General features: G+C 58.7%; 7 protein-coding genes across 7 annotated transcripts; all 7 read right to left on the reverse strand.

The window, feature by feature from the left end:
• Positions 1 to 5174: 5174 nt before the first annotated feature.
• On the reverse strand, positions 5175 to 7055 carry LOC126160042 (uncharacterized). Its single transcript, XM_049916848.1, has one exon. It carries the CDS (start codon positions 7053 to 7055, stop codon positions 5175 to 5177), a length of 1881 nt encoding a protein of 626 aa, XP_049772805.1.
• Positions 7056 to 7132: 77 nt separating this feature from the next.
• On the reverse strand, positions 7133 to 7603 carry LOC126160043 (keratin-associated protein 4-3-like). Its single transcript, XM_049916849.1, has one exon. The coding sequence runs from the start codon at positions 7601 to 7603 to the stop codon at positions 7133 to 7135; it is 471 nt and encodes a 156-aa protein (XP_049772806.1).
• Positions 7604 to 11048: 3445 nt separating this feature from the next.
• Positions 11049 to 12095, reverse strand: LOC126160044 (trophinin-like). The gene has a single exon (XM_049916851.1). The coding sequence runs from the start codon at positions 12093 to 12095 to the stop codon at positions 11049 to 11051; it is 1047 nt and encodes a 348-aa protein (XP_049772808.1).
• LOC126160045 (uncharacterized) lies at positions 12092 to 12994 on the reverse strand. Its single transcript, XM_049916852.1, has one exon. It carries the CDS (start codon positions 12992 to 12994, stop codon positions 12092 to 12094), a length of 903 nt encoding a protein of 300 aa, XP_049772809.1.
• Positions 12995 to 17182: 4188 nt separating this feature from the next.
• Positions 17183 to 17995, reverse strand: LOC126160046 (uncharacterized). Its single transcript, XM_049916853.1, has one exon. The coding sequence runs from the start codon at positions 17993 to 17995 to the stop codon at positions 17183 to 17185; it is 813 nt and encodes a 270-aa protein (XP_049772810.1).
• Positions 17996 to 18802: 807 nt separating this feature from the next.
• LOC126160047 (trophinin-like) lies at positions 18803 to 19399 on the reverse strand. The gene has a single exon (XM_049916854.1). The coding sequence runs from the start codon at positions 19397 to 19399 to the stop codon at positions 18803 to 18805; it is 597 nt and encodes a 198-aa protein (XP_049772811.1).
• On the reverse strand, positions 19396 to 20208 carry LOC126160048 (uncharacterized). Its single transcript, XM_049916855.1, has one exon. It carries the CDS (start codon positions 20206 to 20208, stop codon positions 19396 to 19398), a length of 813 nt encoding a protein of 270 aa, XP_049772812.1.
• Between the last annotated feature and the right edge of the window lie 3521 nt (positions 20209 to 23729).

Genomic DNA, 23729 nt, shown 5'->3' on the forward strand with positions numbered 1-23729 from the left:
TTGCAAAGGCAACACTCCTCGCAAAGGCAGCACTCCCTGCGAAGGCAGCACTCCTTGCGAAGGCGCCACCACATGCGAAGGCAGCAGTCCCTGCGAAGGCAGCACTTCTTGCGAAGGCAGCACACTGTGCGTAGGCTGCACTCCGTGCGAAGGCAGCAATCTGTGCAAAGTCAGCCCTCCTTGCGAAGGCAGCACTCTGTCAAAGGAAGCACTCGTTGTGAAGGCAGCAATATGTGCGAAGGCTGCACTCCGTGAGAAGGGAGCACTCCTTGCGAAGGCAGCACTCCTTGCGAAGGCAGCACTCCTTGCGAAGGCAGCACTCCCTGCGTAGGCAGCAGTCCCTGCGAAGGCAGCCCTCCTTGAGAAGGCAGCACTCTGTGTGAAGGTAGCACTATGTGCGAAGGCTGCACTCTGTGCGAAAGCAGCACTCCTTGCGAAGGCAGCACTCCTTGCAAAGGCAGCAGTCCTTGCGAAGGCTGCACTCCGTACGAATTCAGCACTCCTAGCGAAGGCAGCACTCCGTCCTAAGGCAGCACTCCTTGCGAAGGCAGCACTCCTTGCGAAGGCAGCACTCCTTGCGAAGGCTGCACTCCTTGCAAAGGCTGCACTCCTTGCGAAGGCAACACTCCTTGCGAAGGCAGCACTCCTTGCGAAGGCAGCACTCCTTGCGAAGGCAGCACTCTGTCAAAGGAAGCACTCCGTGTGAAGGCAGCACTATGTGCGAAGGCTGCACTCTGTGCAAAGGCAGTAGTCCTTGCGAAGGCAGCACTCCTTGCGAAGGCAGCACTCCTTGCGAAGGGAGCACTCCTTGCGAAGGCAGCACTCCTTGCGAAGGCAGCACTCCTTGGAAGGCAGCACTCCTTGCAAAGGCAGTACTCCCTGCGAAAGCAGAACTACTTGCGAAGGCATTACTCTTTGCGAAGGCAGCACTCCCTGCGAAGGCAGCCCTCTTTCCGAAGGCAGCCCTCCTTGCGAAGGCAGCCCTCCTTGCGAAGGCAGCACTCCTAGCGAAGGCAGCACTCCTTGCGATTTCAGCGCTCCTTGCAAAGGCAGCACTCCTTGCGAAGGCAGCACACCTTGCGAAGGCAGCACTCCTTGCGGATGCAGCACTCCCTGCGAAGGCAGCACTCCTTGCGAAGGCACCACTCCTTGCGAAGGCAGCACTCCTTGCAAAGGCAGCACTCCTTGCGAAGGCAGAACTACTTGCAAAGGCAGAATACCGTGCAAGGGAAGCACTACTTGCGAAGGTTGCTTTCCGTGCGGAGATAGCACTCCGTGCAAAGGCAGCACTCTGTGCAAAGACAGCACTCCGTGCGAAGGCAGCACCCCTTGCGAATCCACCACTACTTGCGAAGGCAGCACTCCGTGCGAAGGCAGCACTACGTGCGTAGGCACCATCCCTTGTGAAGGCAGCACTCCCTTTGAAGGCAGCACTCCAAGAGAACGCAGCACTCTGTGCAAAGGCAGCACTCCCTGCGAACGAAGCATACTTTGCGAAGGCACCACCCCATGCGAAGGCAGCACTCCCTGCGAAGGGAGCCCTCATTGCGAAGGCAGCACTCCTTGCGAAGGCAGCACTCCTTGCGAAGGGAGCACTCCTTGCGAAGGCAGCACTCCTTGCGAAGGCAGCACTCCTGGGAAGGCAGCGCTCCTTGCAAAGGCAGTACTCCCTGCGAAAGCAGAACTACTTGCGAAGGCATTACTCTTTGCGAAGGCAGCACTCCCTGCGAAGGCAGCCCTCTTTGCGAAGGCAGCCCTCCTTGCGAAGGCAGCACTCCTAGCGAAGGAAGCACTCCTTGCGATGGCAGCGCTCCTTGCAAAGGCAGCACTCCTTGCGAAGGCAGCACACCTTGAGAAGGCAGCACTCCTTGCGGATGCAGCACTCTCTGCGAAGGCAGCACTCCTTGCGAAGGCACCACTCCTTGCGAAGGCAGCACTCCCTGCAAAGGCAGCACTCCCTGCAAAGGCAGACCTCCTTGCGAAAGCAGCACTCCTAGCGAAGGCAGCACTCCTTGCGAAGGTAGCTCTCCTTAGAAGGGCCGCACTCCTAGCGAAGGCAGCACTCCTTGCGAAGGCATATCTCCTTGCTAAGGCAGCACTCCTTGCAAAGGCAGCACTCCTTGCGGATTCACCACCCCTTGTGAAGCCAGCACTCCCAGCAAAGGCAGCTCTCATTGCAAAGGCAGCACTCCTTGCGAAGGCAGCACTCTTTGCGAAGGCACCACCCCTTGCGAAGGCAGCACTCCCTGCAAAGGCAGCCCTCATTGCGAAGGCAGCACTCCTTGCGAAGGCAGCACTCCTTGCGAAGGCAGCACTCCTTGCGAAGGCAGCACTCCTTGCGAAGGCAGCACTCATTGGAAGGCAGCACTCGTTCAAAGGCAGTACTCCCTGAGAAGGCAGCACTACTTGCGAAGGCATTACCCCTTGCGAAGGCAGCCCTCCTCTCGAAGGCAGCCCTCCTTGCGAAGACAGCACTCCTAGCGAAGGCAGCACTCCTTGTGAAGGCAGCACTCCTTGCGAAGGCAGTACTCCTTGCAAAGGCAGTACTCCTTGCGAAAGTAGCACTCCTTGCGGAGGCAGCACTCCTTGTGAATGCAGCACTCCTTGCGAAGGCAACACTCCTTGCGAAGGCACCACCCCTTGCGAAGGCAGCACTCCCTGCGAAGGCATTACCCCTTGTGAAGGCAGCACTCCCTTCGAAGGAAGCCCTCCTTGTGAAGGCAGTCCTCCTTGTGAGGGCAGTACTCCTAGCGTAGGCAGCACTCCTTGCGAAGGCAGCACTCCTTGCGAAGACAGCACTCTTTGCGAAGGGAGCACAACTTGCGAAGGCAGCACTCCTTGCGAAGGCAGAACTCCTTACGAGGGCAGCACTCCTTATGTAGGCAGCACCCCTTGCGAAGGCAGCACTCGTTGCGAAGGCAGCACTCCTGGCGAAGGCAGCACTCCTGGCGAAGGCAGCACTCCTTGCGAAGGCAGGACACCTTGCAAAGGCAGCACTCTGAGCAAAAGCAGCACTCCATGCGAAGGCTGCACTCTGTGCGAAGGCAGCACTCCGTGCAAAGGCAGCAACCTGTGCGAAGGCAGCACTATGTGCATAGGCACCACTCCTTGCGAAGGCAGCACTCCTTGCGAAGGCAGCACTCCTTGCGAAGGGAGCACTCCTTGCGAAGGCAGCACTCCTTGCGAAGGCAGCACTCCTTGGAAGGCAGCACTCCTTGCAAAGGCAGTACTCCCTGCGAAAGCAGAACTACTTGCGATGGCATTACTCTTTGCGAAGGCAGCACTCCCTGCGAAGGCAGCCCTCTTTGCGAAGGCAGCCCTCCTTGCGAAGGCAGCACTCCTAGCGAAGGCAGCACTCCTTGCGATGGCAGCGCTCCTTGCAAAGGCAGCACTCCTTGCGAAGGCAGCACACCTTGCGAAGGCAGCACTCCTTGCGGATGCAGCACTCCCTGCGAAGGCAGCACTCCTTGCGAAGGCACCACTCCTTGCGAAGGCAGCACTCCCTGCAAAGGCAGCACTCCCTGCGAAGGCAGACCTCCTTGCGAAAAACAGCACTCCTAGCGAAGGCAGCACTCCTTGCGAAGGTAGCTCTCCTTAGAAGGGCAGCACTCCTAGCGAAGGCAGCACTCCTTGCGAAGGCATATCTCCTTGCGAAGGCAGCACTCCTTGCAAAGGCAGCACTCCTTGCGAAGGCACCACCACTTGTGAAGGCAGCCCTCCTTGCGAAGGCAGCACTCCTAGCGAAGGCAGCACTCCTTGCGATGGCAGCGCTCCTTGCAAAGGCAGCACTCCTTGCGAAGGCAGCACACCTTGCGAAGGCAGCACTCCTTGGAAGGCAGCACTCCTTGCAAAGGCAGTACTCCCTGCGAAAGCAGAACTACTTGCGAAGGCATTACTCGTTGCGAAGGCAGCACTCCCTTCGAAGGCAGCCCTCTTTGCGAAGGCAGCCCTCCTTGCGAAGGCAGCACTCCTAGCGAAGGCAGCACTCCTTGCGATGGCAGCGCTCCTTGCAAAGGCAGCACTCCTTGCGAAGGCAGCACACCTTGCGAAGGCAGCACTCCTTGCATATGCAGCGCTCCCTGCGAAGGCAGCACTCCTTGCGAAGGCACCACTCCTTGCGAAGGCAGCACTCCCTGCAAAGGCAGCACTCCCTGCGAAGGCAGCCCTCCTTGCGAAAGCAGCACTCCTAGCGAAGGCAGCACTCCTTGCGAAGGTAGCTCTCCTTAGAAGGGCAGCACTCCTAGCGAAGGCAGCACTCCTTGCGAAGGCATATCTCCTTGCGAAGGCAGCACTCCTTGCAAATGCAGCACTCCTTGCGAAGGCACCGCCCCTTGCGAAGGCAGCACTCCCAGCAAAGGCAGCCCTCATTGCGAAGGCAGCACTCCTTGCGAAGGCAGCACTCCTTGCGAAGGCAGCACTCCTTGCGAAGGCAGCACTCTTTGTGAAGGCACCACCCCTTGCGAAGGCAGCACTCCCTGCAAAGGCAGCCCTCATTGCGAAGGCAGCACTCCTTGCGAAGGCAGCACTCATTGGAAGGCAGCACTCGTTCAAAGGCAGTACTCCCTGAGAAGGCAGCACTACTTGCGAAGGCATTACCCCTTGCGAAGGCAGCCCTCCTCTCGAAGGCAGCCCTCCTTGCGAAGTCAGCACTCCTAGCGAAGGCAGCACTCCTTGTGAAGGCAGCACTCCTTGCGAAGGCAGTACTCCTTGCGAAGGCAGTACTCCTTGTGAAAGCAGCACTCCTTGCGGAGGCAGCACTCCTTGTGAATGCAGCACTCCTTGCGAAGGCAACACTCCTTGCGAAGGCACCACCCCTTGCGAAGGCAGCAGTCCCTGCGAAGGCATTACCCCTTGTGAAGGCAGCACTCCCTGCGAAGGCAGCCCTCCTTGCGAAGGCAGCCCTCCTTGTGAGGGCAGCACTCCTAGCGAAGGCAGCACTCCTTGCGAAGGCAGCACTCCTTGCGAAGGCAGTACTCGTTGCAAAGGCAGCACTCCTTGCGAAGGCAGCCCTCCTTGTGAGGGCAGCACTCCTAGCGAAGGCAGCACTCCTTGCGAAGACAGCACTCCTTGCGAAGGCAGTACTCCTTGCAAAGGCAGCACTCCTTGCGAAGGCAGCACTCCTTGCGGAGGCACCACTCCTTCTGAACGCAGTACTCCTTGCGAAGGCAACACTGCTAGCGAAGGCAGCACTCCTTGCGAAGGCAGCACTCCTTGCGAAGGCAGTACTCCTTGCAAAGGCAGCACACCTTGCGAAGGCAGCACCTTGTGAAGGCTGCACTCTGTACGAAGGCAACACTCCTAGGGAAGGCAGCACTCGGTCCCAAGGCAGAACTCCTTGGGAAGGCAGCATTCCTTGCGAAGGCAGCACTCCTTGCGAAAGCAGCACTCCTAGCGAAGGCAGCACTCCTTGCGAAGCCAGATCTCCTTAGAAGGGCAGCACTCCTAGCGAAGGCAGCACTCCTTGCGAAGGTAGCACTCCTTGCAAAGGCAGCACTTCTTGCGAAGGCAGCACACCTTGCGAAGGCAGCACTCCTTGCGGATGCAGCACTCCCTGCGAAGGCAGCACTCCTTGCGAAGGCACCACTCCTTGCGAAGGCAGCACTCCTTGCAACGGCAGCACTCCCTGCGAAGTCAGCCCTCCTTGCGAAAGCAGCACTCCTAGCGATGGCAGCACTCCTTGCGAAGCCAGCTCTCCTTAGAAGGGCAGCACTCCTAGCGAAGGCAGCACTCCTTGCGAAGGCAGCAATCCTTGCAAAGGCAACATTCCTTGTGAAGGCAGCTCTCCTTGCGAAGGCAGCACTCCCTGCGTAGGCAGCACTGCCTGCGAAGGCAGCACTCCTAGCGAAGGCAGCACTCCTAGCGAAGGCAGCACTCCTAGCGAAGGCAGCACTCCTTGCGAAGGCAGCAATCCTTGCAAAGGCAGCACTCCTTGCGAAGGCAACAGTCCATCCAAAGGCAGCACTCCTTGCGGAGGCAGCACTCTGTGCAAAGGCAGCAATCTGTGCAAAGGCAGCAGTCCTTGTGAAGGCAGCATTCTGTGCAAAGGCAGCACTCTGTGAGAAGGTAGCATTCCTTGCGAAGGCAGCACTCCTTGCGAAGGCAGAACTCCTTACGAGGGCAGCACTCCTTTTGTAGGCAGCACCCCTTGCGAAGGCAGCACTCGTAGTGAAGGCAGCACTCCTGGCGAAGGCAGCACTCCTGGCGAAGGCAGCACTCCTTGCGAAGGCAGGACTCCTTGCGAAGGCAGCACTCCTTTCGAAGGCAGCACTCCTTGCGAGGGAAGCACTCCTTGCGAAGGCAGCACTCCTTGCGATGGCTGCACTCCTTGCGAAGGCAGCACTCTCAGCAAAAGCAGCACTCCATGCGAAGGCTGCACTCTGTGCGAAGGCAGCACTCCGTGCAAAGGGAGCAACCTGTGCGAAGGCAGCACTATGTGCATAGGCACCACTCCTTGCGAAGGCAGCACTCCCTGCGAAGGCAGCAATCCTTGCGGATTCACCACCCCTTGTGAAGCCAGCACTCCCAGCAAAGGCAGCCCTCATTGTGAAGGCAGCACTCCTTGCGAAGGCAGCACTCCTTGCGAAGGCAGCACTCTTTGCGAAGGCACCACCCCTTGCGAAGGCAGCACTCCCTGCAAAGGCAGCCCTCATTGCGAAGGCAGCACTCCTTGCGAAGGCAGCACTCCTTGCGAAGGCAGCACTCCTTGCGAAGGCAGCACTCCTTGCGAAGGCAGCACTCATTGGAAGGCAGCACTCGTTCAAAGGCAGTACTCCCTGAGAAGGCAGCACTACTTGCGAAGGCATTACCCCTTGCGAAGGCAGCCCTCCTCTCGAAGGCAGCCCTCCTTGCGAAGACAGCACTCCTAGCGAAGGCAGCACTCCTTGTGAAGGCAGCACTCCTTGCGAAGGCAGTACTCCTTGCAAAGGCAGTACTCCTTGCGAAAGCAGCACTCCTTGCGGAGGCAGCACTCCTTGTGAATGCAGCACTCCTTGCGAAGGCAACACTCCTTGCGAAGGCACCACCCCTTGCGAAGGCAGCACTCCCTGCGAAGGCATTACCCCTTGTGAAGGCAGCACTCCCTGCGAAGGCAGCCCTCCTTGTGAAGGCAGTCCTCCTTGTGAGGGCAGTACTCCTAGCGAAGGCAGCACTCCTTGCGAAGGCAGCACTCCTTGCGAAGGCAGTACTCGTTGCAAAGGCAGCACTCCTTGTGAAGGCAGCACTCCTTGCGGAGGCACCACTCCTTCTGAACGCAGCACTCCTTGCGAAGGCAACACTGGTAGCGAAGGCAGCACTCCTTGCGAAGGTAGCACTCTGTGCAAAGGCAGCACTCTGTGCAAAGGCAGACGTCCTTGCGAAGGCAGCATTCTGTGCAAAGGCAGCACTCCGTGAGAAGGGAGCATTCCTTGCGAAGGCAGCACTCCTTGCGAAGGCAGAACTCCTTACGAGGGCAGCACTCCTTTTGTAGGCAGCACCCCTTGCGAAGGCAGCACTCGTTGCGAAGGCAGCACTCCTGGCGAAGGCAGCACTCCTGGCGAAGGCAGCACTCCTTGCGAAGGCAGGACACCTTGCGAAGGCAGCACTCTGAGCAAAAGCAGCACTCCATGCGAAGGCTGCACTCTGTGCGAAGGCAGCACTTCATGCAAAGGCAGCAACCTGTGCGAAGGCAGCACTATGTGCATAGGCACCACTCCTTGCGAAGGAAGCACTCCTTGCGAAGGCAGCACTCCTTGCGAAGGGAGCACTCCTTGCGAAGGCAGCACTCCTTGCGAAGCCAGCACTCCTTGGAAGGCAGCACTCCTTGCAAAGGCAGTACTCCCTGCGAAAGCAGAACTACTTGCGAAGGCATTACTCTTTGCGAAGGCAGCACTCCCTGCGAAGGCAGCCCTCTTTGCGAAGGCAGCCCTCCTTGCGAAGGCAGCACTCCTAGCGAAGGCAGCACTCCTTGCGATGGCAGCACTCCTTGCAAAGGCAGCACTCCTTGCGAAGGCAGCACAACTTGCGAAGGCAGCACTCCTTGCGGATGCAGCACTCCCTGCGAAGGCAGCACTCCTTGCGAAGGCACCACTCCTTGCGAAGGCAGCACTCCCTGCAAAGGCAGCACTCCCTGCGAAGGCAGACCTCCTTGCGAAAAACAGCACTCCTAGCGAAGGCAGCACTCCTTGCGAAGGTAGCTCTCCTTAGAAGGGCAGCACTCCTAGCGAAGGCAGCACTCCTTGCGAAGGCAGCACTCCTTGCGAAGGCACCACCACTTGTGAAGGCAGCCCTCCTTGCGAAGGCAGCACTCCTAGCGAAGGCAGCACTCCTTGCGATGGCAGCGCTCCTTGCAAAGGCAGCACTCCTTGCGAAGGCAGCACTCCTTGCGAAGGCAGCACTCCTTGCGAAGGCAGCACTCTTTGCGAAGGCACCACCCCATGCGAAGGCAGCACTCCCTGCAAAGGCAGCCCTCATTGCGAAGGCAGCACTCCTTGCGAAGGCAGCACTCCTTGCGAAGGCAGCACTCCTTGCGAAGGCAGCACTCCTTGCGAAGGCAGCACTCATTGGAAGGCAGCACTCGTTCAAAGGCAGTACTCCCTGAGAAGGCAGCACTACTTGCGAAGGCATTACCCCTTGCGAAGGCAGCCCTCCTCTCGAAGGCAGCCCTCCTTGCGAAGACAGCACTCCTAGCAAAGGCAGCACTCCTTGTGAAGGCAGGCCTCCTTGCGAAGGCAGTACTCCTTGTGAAGGCAGTACTCCTTGCGAAAGCAGCACTCCTTGCGGAGGCAGCACTCCTTGTGAATGCAGCACTCCTTGCGAAGGCAACACTCCTTGCGAAGGCACCACCCCTTGCGAAGGCAGCACTCCCTGCGAAGGCATTACCCCTTGTGAAGGCAGCACTCCCTGCGAAGGCAGCCCTCCTTGTGAAGGCAGTCCTCCTTGTGAGGGCAGCACTCCTAGCGAAGGCAGCCCTCATTGCGAAGGCAGCACTTCTTGCGAAGACAGCACTCTTTGCGAAGGGAGCACACCTTGCGAAGGCAGCACTCCTTGGAAGGCAGCACTCCTTGCAAAGGCAGTACTCCCTGAGAAGGCAGCACTACTTGCGAATGCATTACCCCTTTCGAAGGCAGCACTCCCTGCGAAGGCAGCACTCCCTGCGAAGTCAGCCCTCCTTGCGAAAGCAGCTCTCCCAGCGATGGCAGCACTCCTTGTGAAGCCAGCTCTCCTTAGAAGGGCAGCACTCCTTGCGAAGACACCTTCCCTTGCGAAGGCAGCACTCCCTGCAATGGCAGCCCTCATTGAGAAGGCAGCACTCCTTGCGAAGGCAGCACTCCTTGCGAAGGCAGCACTCCTTCGAAGGCAGCACTCATTGGGAGGCAGCACTCGTTGCAAAGGCAGTACTCCCTGAGAAGGCAGCACTACTTGCGAATGCATTACCCCTTTCGAAGGCAGCACTCCCTGCGAAGGCAGCCCTCCTCTGGAAGGCAGCACTCCTTGCGATGACTACACTCCTAGCGAAGGCAGCACTCCTTGCGAAAGCAGCACTCCTTTCGAAGACAGTACTCCTTGCAAAGGCAGCACTCCTTTTGAAGACACCCTGCGAATGCAGATCTCTGTGCAAAGGCAGCACTCCGTGGGTAGGCAGCACTAAGTGCGAAGGCTGCACTCCGTACGAAGGCAGCACTCCTTGCAGAGGCAGCACTCCTTGCGAAGGCACCAACCCTTGCGAAGCCAGCACTCGCTGCAAAGGCAGCCCTCATTGCGAAGGCAGCACTCCTTGCGAAGGGAGCACTCCTTGCGAAGGCAGCACTCCTTGCGAAGGCAGCCCTCTTTGTGAACGCAGCACTCCTTGCGAAGGCAACACCCCTTGCAAAGGCAGCACTCCCTGCAAAGGCAGCACTCCTTGCGAAGGCACCACCCCATGCTAAGGCAGCACTCCCTGTGAAGGCAGCACTTATTGCGAAGGCAGCACACTGTGCGTAGGCTGCACTCCGTGTGAAGGCAGCTATCTGTGCGAAGGCTGCACTCCGTGCGAAGTTAGCACTCCTTGCGAAGGCAGCACTCCCTGCGAAGGCAGCACTCCTTGCGATGTCAGCACTCCTTGCGAAGGCAGCACTCCCTGCATAGGCAGCACTCCCTGCGAAGGCAGCCCTCCTTGCGAAGGCAGCACTCTGTCAAAGGAAGCACTCTGTTTGAAGGCAGCACTATGTGCGAAGGCTGCACTCCGTGCGAAAGAAGACCTCCTTGCGAAGGCAGCACTCCTTGCAAAGGCAGCTCTCCTTGTGAAGGCAGCTCTCCTTGCGAAGGCAGCTCTCCCTGCGTAGGCAGCACTCCCCGCGAAGGCAGCACTCCTAGCAAAGGCAGCACTCCTAGCGAAGGCAGCACTCCTTGCGAAGGCAGCAATCCTTGCAAAGGCAGCACTCCTTGCGAAGGCAACAGTCCATGCAAAGGCAGCACTCCTTGCGGAGGCAGCACTCTGTGCAAAGGCAGTACTCCCTGCAAAGGCAGCACTCTGTGCAAAGGCAGCACTCCTTGTGAAGGCAGCACTCCTTGCGAAGGCAGCACTCCTTGCGAAGGCAGCACTCCTTGCAAAGGCAGCACTCCTTGCAAAGGCAGCACTTCTTGCAAAGGCAGCACTCCTGGCAAGGGAAAACTCCTTACGAAGACAGCACTCCCTACAAAGGCAGCCCCCGTTGCGAAGGCAGCACTCCTTGCGAAGGCAGCACTCCTTGCGAAGGCAGCACTCCTTGCAAAGGCAGCACTCATTGGAAGGCAGCACTCATTGCAAAGGCAGTACTCCCTCTTTGCGAAGGCAGCCCCTCCTTGCGAAGGCAGCACTCCCAGCGAAGGCAGCACTCCTTGCGATGGCAGCGCTCCTTGGAAAGGCAGCACTCCTTGCGAAGGCAGCACACATTGCGAAGGCAGCACTCGTTGCAGATGCAGCACTCCCTGCGAAGGCAGCACTCCTTGCCAAGACACCATTCCTTGCGAAGGCAGTACTCCCTGCAAAGGCAGCACTCTCTGCGAAGGCAGCCCTCCTTGCGAAAGCAGCACACTCCTTGGGAAGGCAGCACTCATTGGAAGGCAGCACTCGTTGCAAAGGCAGTACTGCCTGAGAAGGCAGCACTACTTGCGAAGGCATTACCCCTTGCGAAGGCAGCACTCCCTGCGAAGGCAGCCCTCCTCTCGAAGGCAGCCCTCCTTGCGAAGACATCACTCCTAGCGAAGGCAGTACTCCCTGCGAAGGCAGCCCTCCTTGCGAAGGCAGCCCTCTTTGCGAGGGCAACACTCCTAGCGAAGGCAGCACTCCTTGCGAAGGCAGCCCTCCTTGTGAAGGCAGTACTCCTTGCAAAGGCAGCACTCCTTGCGAAGGCATCACCCCTTGCGGAGGCACCACTCATTCTGAACGCAGCACTCCTTGCGAAGGCAACACTGCTATCGAAGGCAGCACTCCTTGCGAAGGCAGCACTCCTTGCGAAGGCAGTACTCCTCGCAAAGGCAGCACACCTTGCGAAGGTAGCACTCCTTGCGAGGGCTGCACTGTGTACGAATGCAACACTCCTAGCGAAGGCAGCACTCTGTCCCAACGCAGCACTCCTTGGGAAGGCAGTACTCCTTGCGAAGGCAGCACTCCTTGCGAAGGCAGCACTCCCTGCGTAGGCAGCACTCCTTGCGAAGGCAGCACTCCTTGCGAAGGCAGCACTCCTTGCGAAGGCAGCACTCCTTGTGAAGGCAGCACTCCTAGCGAAGGCAACAGTCCTTGCGATGGCAGCGCTCCTTGCAAAGGCAGCACTCCTTGCAAAGGCAGCACTCTTTGCGAAGGCAGCACTCCTTGCGGATGCAGCACTCCCTGCGAAGGCAGCACTCCTTGCGAAGGCACCACTCCTTGCAAAGGCAGCACTTCCTGCAAAGGCAGCACTCCCTGCGAAGTCAGCCCTCCTTGCGAAAGCAGCACTCCTAGCGATGGCAGCACTCCTTGCGAAGCCAGCTCTCCTTAGAAGGGCAGCATTCCTAGCGAAGGCAGCACTCCTTGCGAAAGCAGCACTCCTTGCAAAGGCAGCACTGCTTGCAAAGGCACCAGCCCTTGCGAAGGCAGCACTCCCTGCAAAGGCAGCACTCATTGTGAAGGGAGCACTCCTTGCGAAGGCAGCACTCCTTGCGAAGGCAGCACTCCTTGCGAAGGCAGCACTCCTTGTGATGGCAGCACTCTTTGGGAGGCAGCACTCGTTGCAAAGGCAGTACTCCCTGAGAAGGCAGCACTAATTGAAAATGCATTACCCCTTGCGAAGGCAGCACTCCCTGCGAAGGCAGCCCTCCTCTCGAAGACAGCCCTCCTTGCGAAGACAACACTCCTAGCGAAGGCAGCACTCCTTGCGAAGGCAGCACTCCTTTCGAAGGCAGTACTCCTTGCGAAGGCAGTACTCCTTTTGAAGGCAGCACTCCTACCGAAGGCACCACACCCTGCGAATGCAGATCTCTGTGCAAAGGCAGCACTCCGTGGGAAGGCAGCACTACGTGCGAAGGCTGCACTCCTTGCGAAGGCAGCACTCCTTGCGAAGGCAGCACTCCTTGTGAAGGCAACATTCCTTGTGAAGGCAGCTCTCCTTGCGAAGGCAGCACTCCCTGCGTAGGCAGCTCTCCCTGCGAAGGCAGCACTCCTAGCGAAGGCAGCACTCCTAGCAAAGGCAGCACTCCTAGCGAAGGCAGCACTCCTTGCGAAGGCAGCAATCCTTGCAAAGGCAGCACTCTTTGCGGAGGCAGCACTCTGTGCAAAGGCAGCACTCCCTGCAAAGGCAGCACTCTGTGCAAAGGCAGCACTCCTTGCGAAGGCAGCACTCCTTGCGAAGGCATTTCTCCTTGCGAAGGCAGCACTCCTTGCAAATGCAGCAGTCCTGGCGAAGGCAAAACCCCTTATGAAGACAGCACTCCCTACAAAGGCAGCCCTCGTTGCGAAGGCAGCACTCCTTGCGAAGGCAGCACACCTTGCGAAGGCAGCACTCCTTGCAAAGGCAGCACTCATTGGAAGGCAGCACTCGTTGCAAAGGCAGTACTCCCTCTTTGCGAAGCAGCCCTCCTTGCGAAGGCAGCACTCCTAGCGAAGGCAGCACTCCTTGCGATGGCAGCGCTCCTTGCAAAGGCAGCACTCCTCGCGAAGGCAGCACACCTTGCGAAGGCAGCACTCCTTGCGGATGCAGCACTCCCTGCGTAGGCAGCACTCCTTGCGAAAGCAGCACTCCTTGCGAAGGCAGCACTCATTGGAAGGCAGCACTCGTTGCAAAGGCAGTACTCCCTGAGAAGGCAGCACTACTTGCGAAGGCATTACCCCTTGCGAAGGCAGCACTCCCTGCGAAGGCAGCCCTCCTCTCGAAGGCAGCCCTCCTTGCGAAGGCAGCACTCATTGCGAAGGCAGCACTCCTTGCGAAGGCAGTACTCCTTGCAAAGGCAGCACTCCTTGCGAAGGCAGCACCCCTTGCGGAGGCACCACTCCTTCTGAACGAGGCACTCCTTGCGAAGGCAACACTGCTAGCGAAGGCAGCTCTCCTTGCGAAGGCAGCACTCCTTGCGAAGGCAGTACTCCTTGCAAAGGCAGCACACCTTGCGAAGGCAGCACTCCTTGCGAAGGCTGCACTATGTACGAAGGCAACACCCCTAGCGAAGGCAGCACTCTGTCCCAAGGCAGCAGTTTATGGGAAGGCAGCACCCCTTGCGAAGGCAGCACTCCTTGCGAAGGCAGCACTCCTTGCGAAGGCAGCACTCCTTGCGAAGGCAGCACTCCTTGTGAAGACAGCATTCCTTGCGAAGGCAGCACTCCTAGCGAAGGCAGCCCTCATTGCGAAGGCAGCACTCCTTGCGAAGGCAGCACTCTTTGCGAAGGGAGCACTACTTGCGAAGGCAGCACTCCTTGGAAGGCAGCACTCCTTGCAAAGGCAGTACTCCCTGCGAAAGCAGAACTACTTGCGAAGGCATTACCCCTTGCGAAGGCAGCACTCCCTGCGAAGGCAGCCCTCTTTGCGAAGGCAGCCCTCCTTGCGGAGGCAGCACTCCTAGCGAAGGCAACAGTCCTTGCGATGGCTGCGCTCCTTGCAAAGGCAGCACTCCTTGCGATGGCAGCACTGCTTGCGAAGGCACCACTCCTTGCGAAGGCAGCACTCCCTGCAAAGGCAGCCCTCATTGCGAAGGCAGCACTCCTAGCGAATGCAGCACTCCTTGCGAAGGCAGCACTCCTTGCGAAGGCAGCACTCCCAGCGTAGGCAGCACTCCCTGCGAAGGCAGCACTCCTAGCGAAGGCAGCACTCCTACCGAAGGCAGCACTCCTTGCGAAGGCAGCAATCCTTGCAAAGGCAGCACTTCTTGCGAAGGCAACAGTCCATGCAAAGGCAGCAGTCCTTACGGAGGCAGCACTCTGTGCAAAGGCAGCGCTCTTTGCAAAGGCAGCACTCTGTGCAAAGGCAGCACTCCTTTCGAAGGCAGCACTCTTTGCGAAGGCAGCCCTCCTTGCGAAGGCAGCACTCTGTCAAAGGAAGCACTCCGTGTGAAGGCACCACTATGTGCGAAGGCTGCACTCTGTGCGAAGGCAGCACTCCTTGCGAAGGCAGCAGTCCTTGCGAAGGCAGCACTCCTTGCGAAGGCAGCACTCCTTGCGAAGGCAGCACTCCCTGCGTAGGCAGCACTCCCTGCGTAGGCAGCATTCCCTGCGAAGGCAGCCCTCCTTGCGAAGGCAGCACTCTGTCAAAGGAAGCACTCTGTGTGAATGCAGCACTATGTGCGAAGGGTGCACACCGTGCGAAAGCAGCACTCCTTGCGAAGGCAGAACTCCTTGCGAAGGCAGCACGCCTTGCGAAGGCAGCAGTCCTTGTGAAGGCAGCTTTCCTTGCGAAGGCAGCACTCCCTGCGTAGGCAGCTCTCCCTGCGAAGGCAGCACTCCCAGCAAAGGCAGCACTCCTAGCGATGGCAGCACTCCTTGCGAAGGCAGCAATCCTTGAAAACGCAGCAATCCTTGCAAAGGCAGCAATCCTTGCAAAGGCAGCACTCCTTGCGAAGGCAACAGTACATACAAAGGCAGCACTTCTTGCGAAGGCTGCAATCCTTGCAAACGCAGCAATCCTTGCAAAGGCAGCACTCTGTGCAAAGGCAGCACTCCCTGCAAAGGCAGCACTCTGTGCAAAGGCAGCACTCCTTGCGAAGGCAGCACTCCTTGCGAAGGCAGCACTCCTTGCGAAGGCTCCACTCCTTGCGAAGGCAGCACTCTGAGCAAAAGCAGCACTCCATTTGAAGGCTGCACTCCGTGCGAAGGGAGCACTCCTTGCAAAGGCAGCACTGATTGGAAGGCAGCACTCGTTGCTAAGGCAGTACTCCCTGTGAAGGCAGCAGTACTTGCGAAGGCATTACCCCTTGCGAAGGCAGCACTCCATGTGAAGGGAGCCCTCCTTGCGAAGGCAGCCCTCCGTGCAAAGGCAGTACTTCTAGCGAAGGCAGCACTCCTTGCGAAGGCAGCAATCCTTGCAAAGGCAGCACTCCTTGCGAAGTCAACAGTCCATGCAAAGGCAGCACTCCTTACGGAGGCATCACTCTGTGCAAAGGCAGTACTCCCTGCAAAGGCAGCACTCTGTGCAAAGGCAGCACTCCTTGCGAAGGCAGCACTCCTTGCGAAGGCAGCACTCCTTGCGAAGGCAGCACTCCTTGCAAGGGCAGCACTCCTTGCAAAGGCAGCACTTCTTGCAAAGGCAGCACTCCTGGCAAGGGAAAACCCCTTACGAAGACAGCACTCCCTACAAAGGCAGCCCCCGTTGCGAAGGCAGCACTCCTTGCGAAGGCAGCACTCCTTGCGAAGGCAGCACTCCTTGCAAAGGCAGCACTCATTGGAAGGCAGTACTCGTTGCAAAGGCAATACTCCCTCTTTGCGAAGGCAGCCCCTCCTTGCAAAGGCAGCACTCCCAGCGAAGGCAGCACTCCTTGCGATGGCAGCGCTCCTTGGAAAGGCAGCACTCCTTGCGAAGGCAGCACACATTGCGATGGCAGCACTCCTTGCTAATGCAGCACTCCCTGCGAAGGCAGCACTCCTTGCGAAGACACCATTCCTTGCGAAGGCAGTACTCCCTGCAAAGGCAGCACTTTCTGCGAAGGCAGCCCTCCTTGCAAAAGCAGCACTCCTTGGGAAGGCAGCACTCATTGGAAGGCAGCACTCGTTGCAAAGGCAGTACTGCCTGAGAAGGCAGCACTACTTGCGAAGGCATTACCCCTTGCGAAGGCAGCACTCCCTGCGAAGGCAGCCCTCCTCTCGAAGGCAGCCCTCTTTGCGAAGACATCACTCCTAGCGAAGGCAGTACTCCCTGCGAAGGCAGCCCTCCTTGCGAAGGCAGCCCTCTTTGCGAGGGCAACACTCCTAGCGAAGGCAGCACTCCTTGCGAAGGCAGCCCTCCTTGCGAAGGCAGTACTCCTTGCAAAGGCAGCACTCCTTGCGAAGGCATCACCCCTTGCGGAGGCACCACTCATTCTGAACGCAGCACTCCTTGCGAAGGCAACACTGCTAGCGAAGGCAGCTAACCTTGCGAAGGTAGCACTCCTTGTGAAGGCTGCACTGTGTACGAATGCAACACTCCTAGCGAAGGCAGCACTCTGTCCCAAGGCAGCACTCCTTGGGAAGGCAGCACTCCCTGCGAAGGCAGCACTCCTTGCGAAGGCAGCACTCCTTGCGAAGACAGCACTCCTTGCAAAGGCAGCACTCCTTGCGAAGGCAGCACTCCTTGCGAAGGCAGCACTCCTAGCGAAGGCAGCCCTCATTGCGAAGGCAGCACTCCTTGCGAAGGCAGCACTCTTTGCGAAGGGAGCACTACTTGCGATGGCAGCACTCCTTGGAAGGCAGCACTCCTTGCAAAGGCAGTACTCCCTGCGAATGCAGAACTACTTGCGAAGGCATTACCCCTTGCGAAGGCAGCACTCCATGCGAAGGCAGCCCTCTTTGCGAAGGCAGCCCTCCTTGCGAAGGCAGCATTCCTAGCGAAGGCAACAGTCCTTGCGAAGTCAGCCCTCCTTGCGAAAGCAGCACTCCTAGCGATGGCAGCACTCCTTGCGAAGCCAGCTCTCCTTAGAAGGGCAGCATTCCTCGCGAAGGCAGCACTCCTTGCGAAAGCAGCACTCCTTGCAAAGGCAGCACTGCTTGCAAAGGCACCAGCCCTTGCGAAGGCAGCACTCCCTGCAAAGGCAGCCCTCATTGCGAAGGGAGCACTCCTTGCGAAGGCAGCACTCCTTGCGAAGGCAGCACTCCTTGCGAAGGCAGCACTCCTTGTGATGGCAGCACTCTTTGGGAGGCAGCACTCGTTGCAAAGGCAGTACTCCCTGAGAAGGCAGCACTACTTGAAAATGCATTACCCCTTGCGAAGGCAGCACTCCCTGCGAAGGCAGCCCTCCTCTCGAAGGCAGCCCTCCTTGCGAAGACAACACTCCTAGCGAAGGCAGCACTCCTTGCGAAGGCAGCACTCCTTTCGAAGGCAGTACTCCTTGCGAAGGCAGCACTCCTTTTGAAGGCAGCACTAATACCGAAGGCAGCACACCTTGCGAAGGCAGCACACCCTGCAAATGCAGATCTCTGTGCAAAGGCAGCACTCCGTGGGAAGGCAGCACTACGTGCGAAGGCTGCACACCTTGCGAAGGCAGCACTCCTTGCGAAGGCAGCACTCCTTGTGAAGGCAGCACTCCTTGTGAAGGCAGCTCTCCTTGCGAAGGCAGCACTCCCTGCGTAGACAGCTCTCCCCGCGAAGGCAGCACTCCTAGCGAAGGCAGCACTCCTAGCAAAGGCAGCACTCCTAGCGAAGGCAGCACTCCTTGCGAAGGCAGCAATCCTTGCAAAGGCAGCACTCTTTGCGGAGGCAGCACTCTGTGCAAAGGCAGCACTCCCTGCAAAGGCAGCACTCTGTGCAAAGGCAGCACTCCTTGCGAAGGCAGCACTCCTTGGGAAGGCATTTCTCCTTGCGAAGGCAGCACTCCTTGCGAAGGCAGCACTCCTTGCAAAGGCAGCACTCATTGGAAGGCAGCACCCGTTGCAAAGGCAGTACTCCCTCTTTGCGAAGCAGCCCTCCCTGCGATGGCAGCACTCCTAGCGAAGGCAGCACTCCTTGCGATGGCAGCGCTCCTTGCAAAGGCAGCACTCCTTGCGAAGGCAGCACACCTTGCGAAGGCAGCACTCCTTGCGGATGCAGCACTCCCTGCGAAGGCAGCACTCTTTGCGAAAGCAGCACTCCTTGCGAAGGCAGCACTCATTGGAAGGCAGCACTCGTTGCAAAGGCAGTACTCCCTGAGAAGGCAGCACTACTTGCGAAGGCATTACCCCTTGCGAAGGCAGCACTCCCTGCGAAGGCAGCCCTCCTCTCGAAGGCAGCCCTCCTTGCGAGGGGAGCACTCCTTGCGAAGGCAGCACTCCTTGCGAAGGCAGTACTCCTTGCAAAGGCAGCACTCCTTGCGAAGGCAGCACCCCTTGCGGAGGCACCACTCCTTCTGAACGCAGCACTCTTTGCGAAGGCAACACTCCTAGCGAAGGCAGCACTCCTTGCGAAGGCAGCACTCCTTGCGAAGGCAGTACTCCTTGCAAAGGCAGCACACCTTGCGAAGGCAGCACTCCTTGCGAAGGCTGCACTTTGTACGAAGGCAACACCCCTAGCGAAGGCAGCACTCTGTCCCAAGGCAGCACTCCATGGGAAGGCAGCACTCCTTGCGAAGGCAGCACTCCTTGCGAAGGCAGCACTCCTTGCGAAGGCAGCACTCCTTGCGAAGGCAGCACTCCTTGCGAAGACAGCACTCCTTGCGAAGGCAGCACTCCTAGCGAAGGCAGCCCTCATTGCGAAGGCAGCACTCCTTGCGAAGGCAGCACTCTTTGCGAAGGGAGCACTACTTGCGATGGCAGCACTCCTTGGAAGGCAGCACTCCTTGCAAAGGCAGTACTCCCTGCGAATGCAGAACTACTTGCGAAGGCATTACCCCTTGCGAAGGCAGCACTCCCTGCGAAGGCAGCCCTCTTTGCGAAGGCAGCCCTCCTTGCGAAGGCAGCATTCCTAGCGAAGGCAACAGTCCTTGCGATGGCAGCGCTCCTTGCAAAGGCAGCACTCCTTGCGAAGGCTGCACTCCTTGCGAAGGCAGCACTCCTTGCGGATACAGCACTCCCTGCGAAGGCAGCACTCCTTGCGAAGGCACCACTCCTTGCAAAGGCAGCACTTCCTGCAAAGGCAGCACTCCCTGCGAAGTCAGCCCTTCTTGCGAAAGCAGCACTCCTAGCGATGGCAGCACTCCTTGCGAAGCCAGCTCTCCTTAGAAGGGCAGCATTCCTCGCGAAGGCAGCACTCCTTGCGAAAGCAGCACTCCTTGCAAAGGCAGCACTGCTTGCAAAGGCACCAGCCCTTGCGAAGGCAGCACTCCCTGCAAAGGCAGCCCTCATTGCGAAGGGAGCACTCCTTGCGAAGGCAGCACTCCTTGCGAAGGCAGCACTCCTTGCGAAGGCAGCACTCCTTGTGATGGCAGCACTCTTTGGGAGGCAGCACTCGTTGCAAAGGCAGTACTCCCTGAGAAGGCAGCACTACTTGAAAATGCATTACCCCTTGCGAAGGCAGCACTCCCTGCGAAGGCAGCCCTCCTCTCGAAGGCAGCCCTCCTTGCGAAGACAACACTCCTAGCAAAGGCAGCACTCCTTGCGAAGGCAGCACTCCTTTCGAAGGCAGTACTCCTTGCGAAGGCAGCACTCCTTTTGAAGGCAGCACTAATACCGAAGGCAGCACACCTTGCGAAGGCACCACACCCTGCGCATGCAGATCTCTGTGCAAAGGCAGCACTCCGTGGGAAGGCAGCACTACGTGCGAAGGCTGCACTCCTTGCGAAGGCAGCACTCCTTGCGAAGGCAGCACTCCTTGTGAAGGCAGCATTCCTTGTGAAGGCAGCTCTCCTTGCGAAGGCAGCACTCCCTGCGTAGACAGCTCTCCCCGCGAAGGCAGCACTCCTAGCGAAGGCAGCACTCCTAGCAAAGGCAGCACTCCTAGCGAAGGCAGCACTCCTTGCGAAGGCAGCAATCCTTGCAAAGGCAGCACTCTTTGCGGAGGCAGCACTCTGTGCAAAGGCAGCACTCCCTGCAAAGGCAGCACTCTGTGCAAAGGCAGCACTCCTTGCGAAGGCAGCACTCCTTGGGAAGGCATTTCTCCTTGCGAAGGCAGCACTCCTTGCGAAGGCAGCACTCCTTGCAAAGGCAGCACTCATTGGAAGGCAGCACCCGTTGCAAAGGCAGTACTCCCTCTTTGCGAAGCAGCCCTCCTTGCGATGGCAGCACTCCTAGCGAAGGCAGCACTCCTTGCGATGGCAGCGCTCCTTGCAAAGGCAGCACTCCTTGCGAAGGCAGCACACCTTGCGAAGGCAGCACTCCTTGCGGATGCAGCACTCCCTGCGAAGGCAGCACTCTTTGCGAAAGCAGCACTCCTTGCGAAGGCAGCACTCATTGGAAGGCAGCACTCGTTGCAAAGGCAGTACTCCCTGAGAAGGCAGCACTACTTGCGAAGGCATTACCCCTTGCGAAGGCAGCACTCCCTGCGAAGGCAGCCCTCCTCTCGAAGGCAGCCCTCCTTGCGAGGGGAGCACTCCTTGCGAAGGCAGCACTCCTTGCGAAGGCAGTACTCCTTGCAAAGGCAGCACTCCTTGCGAAGGCAGCACCCCTTGCGGAGGCACCACTCCTTCTGAACGCAGCACTCTTTGCGAAGGCAACACTCCTAGCGAAGGCAGCACTCCTTGCGAAGGCAGCACTCCTTGCGAAGGCAGTACTCCTTGCAAAGGCAGCACACCTTGCGAAGGCAGCACTCCTTGCGAAGGCTGCACTTTGTACGAAGGCAACACCCCTAGCGAAGGCAGCACTCTGTCCTAAGGCAGCACTCCATGGGAAGGCAGCACTCCTTGCGAAGGCAGCACTCCTTGCGAAGGCAGCACTCCTTGCGAAGGCAGCACTCCTTGCGAAGGCAGCACTCCTTGCGAAGACAGCACTCCTTGCGAAGGCAGCACTCCTAGCGAAGGCAGCCCTCATTGCGAAGGCAGCACTCCTTGCGAAGGCAGCACTCTTTGCGAAGGGAGCACTACTTGCGAAGGCAGCACTCCTTGGAAGGCAGCACTCCTTGCAAAGGCAGTACTCCCTGCGAAAGCAGAACTACTTGCGAAGGCATTACCCCTTGCGAAGGCAGCACTCCCTGCGAAGGCAGCCCTCTTTGCGAAGGCAGCCCTCCTTGCGAAGGCAGCACTCCTAGCGAAGCAACAGTTCTTGCGATGGCTGCGCTCCTTGCAAAGGCAGCACTCCTTGCGAAGGCAGCACTGCTTGCGAAGGCACCACCCCTTGCGAAGGCAGCACTCCCTGCAAAGGCAGCTCTCATTGCGAAGGCAGCACTCCTAGCGAAGGCAGTACTCCTTGCGGAGGCAGCACTCCTTGCGAAGGCAGCACTCCCAGCGTAGGCAGCACTCCCTGCGAAGGCAGCACTCCTAGCGAAGGCAGCACTCCTACCGAAGGCAGCACTCCTTGCGAAGGCAGCAATCCTTGCAAAGGCAGCACTCCTTGCGAAGCCAACAGTCCATGCAAAGGCAGCAGTCCTTACGGAGGCAGCACTCTGTGCAAAGGCAGCACTCCCTGCAAAGGCAGCACTCTGTGCAAAGGCAGCACTCCTTTCGAAGGCAGCACTCTTTGCAAAGGCAGCCCTCCTTGCGAAGGCAGCACTCTGTCAAAGGAAGCACTCCGTGTGATGGCAGCACTATGTGCGAAGGCTGCACTCCGTGCGAAGGCAGCACTCCTTGCGAAGGCAGCTGTCCTTGCGAAGGCAGCACTCCTTGCGAAGGCAGCACTCCTTGCGAAGGCAGCACTCCCTGCGTAGGCAGCACTCCCTGCGTAGGCAGCACTCCCTGCGAAGGCAGCCCTCCTTGCGAAGGCAGCACTCTGTCAAAGGAAACACTCTGTGTGAAGGCAGCACTATGTGCGAAGGGTGCACACTGTGCGAAAGCAGCACTCCTTGCGAAGGCAGAACTCCTTGCGAAGGCAGCACTCCTTGCGAAGGCAGCACTCCTTGTGAAGGCAGCTTTCCTTGCGAAGGCAGCACTCCCTGTGTAGGCAGCTCTCCCTGCGAAGGCAGCACTCCTAGCAAAGGCAGCACTCCTAGCGATGGCAGCACTCCTTGCGAAGGCAGCAATCCTTGCAAAGGCAGCAATCCTTGGAAGGCAGCACTCCTTGCAAAGGCAGTACTCCCTGCGAATGCAGAACTACTTGCGAAGGCATTACCCCTTGCGAAGGCAGCACTCCCTGCGAAGGCAGCCCTCTTTGCGAAGGCAGCCCTCCTTGCGAAGGCAGCATTCCTAGCGAAGGCAACAGTCCTTGCGATGGCAGCGCTCCTTGCAAAGGCAGCACTCCTTGCGAAGGCTGCACTCCTTGCGAAGGCAGCACTCCTTGCGGATACAGCACTCCCTGCGAAGGCAGCACTCCTTGCGAAGGCACCACTCCTTGCAAAGGCAGCACTTCCTGCAAAGGCAGCACTCCCTGCGAAGTCAGCCCTTCTTGCGAAAGCAGCACTCCTAGCGATGGCAGCACTCCTTGCGAAGCCAGCTCTCCTTAGAAGGGCAGCATTCCTCGCGAAGGCAGCACTCCTTGCGAAAGCAGCACTCCTTGCAAAGGCAGCACTGCTTGCAAAGGCACCAGCCCTTGCGAAGGCAGCACTCCCTGCAAAGGCAGCCCTCATTGCGAAGGGAGCACTCCTTGCGAAGGCAGCACTCCTTGCGAAGGCAGCACTCCTTGCGAAGGCAGCACTCCTTGTGATGGCAGCACTCTTTGGGAGGCAGCACTCGTTGCAAAGGCAGTACTCCCTGAGAAGGCAGCACTACTTGAAAATGCATTACCCCTTGCGAAGGCAGCACTCCCTGCGAAGGCAGCCCTCCTCTCGAAGGCAGCCCTCCTTGCGAAGACAACACTCCTAGCGAAGGCAGCACTCCTTGCGAAGGCAGCACTCCTTTCGAAGGCAGTACTCCTTGCGAAGGCAGCACTCCTTTTGAAGGCAGCACTAATACCGAAGGCAGCACCCCTTGCGAAGGCACCACACCCTGCGCATGCAGATCTCTGTGCAAAGGCAGCACTCCGTGGGAAGGCAGCACTACGTGCGAAGGCTGCACTCCTTGCGAAGGCAGCACTCCTTGCGAAGGCAGCACTCCTTGGGAAGGCATTTCTCCTTGCGAAGGCAGCACTCCTTGCGAAGGCAGCACTCCTTGCAAAGGCAGCACTCATTGGAAGGCAGCACCCGTTGCAAAGGCAGTACTCCCTCTTTGCGAAGCAGCCCTCCTTGCGATGGCAGCACTCCTAGCGAAGGCAGCACTCCTTGCGATGGCAGCGCTCCTTGCAAAGGCAGCACTCCTTGCGAAGGCAGCACACCTTGCGAAGGCAGCACTCCTTGCGGATGCAGCACTCCCTGCGAAGGCAGCACTCTTTGCGAAAGCAGCACTCCTTGCGAAGGCAGCACTCATTGGAAGGCAGCACTCGTTGCAAAGGCAGTACTCCCTGAGAAGGCAGCACTACTTGCGAAGGCATTACCCCTTGCGAAGGCAGCACTCCCTGCGAAGGCAGCCCTCCTCTCGAAGGCAGCCCTCATTGCGAGGGGAGCACTCCTTGCGAAGGCATTACTCCTTGCGAAGGCAGTACTCCTTGCAAAGGCAGCACTCCTTGCGAAGGCAGCACCCCTTGCGGAGGCACCACTCCTTCTGAACGCAGCACT

The sequence above is a fragment of the Schistocerca cancellata genome, unplaced genomic scaffold (genome assembly GCF_023864275.1).
Source record: "Schistocerca cancellata isolate TAMUIC-IGC-003103 unplaced genomic scaffold, iqSchCanc2.1 HiC_scaffold_1150, whole genome shotgun sequence".
Taxonomy (NCBI): domain Eukaryota; kingdom Metazoa; phylum Arthropoda; class Insecta; order Orthoptera; family Acrididae; genus Schistocerca; species Schistocerca cancellata.

What these genes read in the sequence shown, in the direction of transcription:
- LOC126160042 (XM_049916848.1), bottom strand. Translation starts at nt 7,055, where the DNA reads ATGCCTTCGCAGGGAGTGCTGCCTTCGCAAGGGGTGGTGCCTTCGCAA.
- LOC126160043 (XM_049916849.1), bottom strand. Translation starts at nt 7,603, where the DNA reads ATGGAGTGCTGCTTTTGCTCAGAGTGCTGCCTTCGCAAGGTGTCCTGC.
- LOC126160044 (XM_049916851.1), bottom strand. Translation starts at nt 12,095, where the DNA reads ATGAGTGCTGCCTTTGCAGGGAGTGCTGCCTTCGCAAGGGCTGGTGCC.
- LOC126160045 (XM_049916852.1), bottom strand. Translation starts at nt 12,994, where the DNA reads ATGAGTGCTGCCTTTGCAAGGAGTGCTGCCTTCGCAAGGTGTGCTGCC.
- LOC126160046 (XM_049916853.1), bottom strand. Translation starts at nt 17,995, where the DNA reads ATGAGTGCTGCCTTTGCAAGGAGTGCTGCCTTCGCAAGGAGTGCTGCC.
- LOC126160047 (XM_049916854.1), bottom strand. Translation starts at nt 19,399, where the DNA reads ATGAGGGCTGCCTTTGCAGGGAGTGCTGCCTTCGCAAGGGCTGGTGCC.
- LOC126160048 (XM_049916855.1), bottom strand. Translation starts at nt 20,208, where the DNA reads ATGAGTGCTGCCTTTGCAAGGAGTGCTGCCTTCGCAAGGAGTGCTGCC.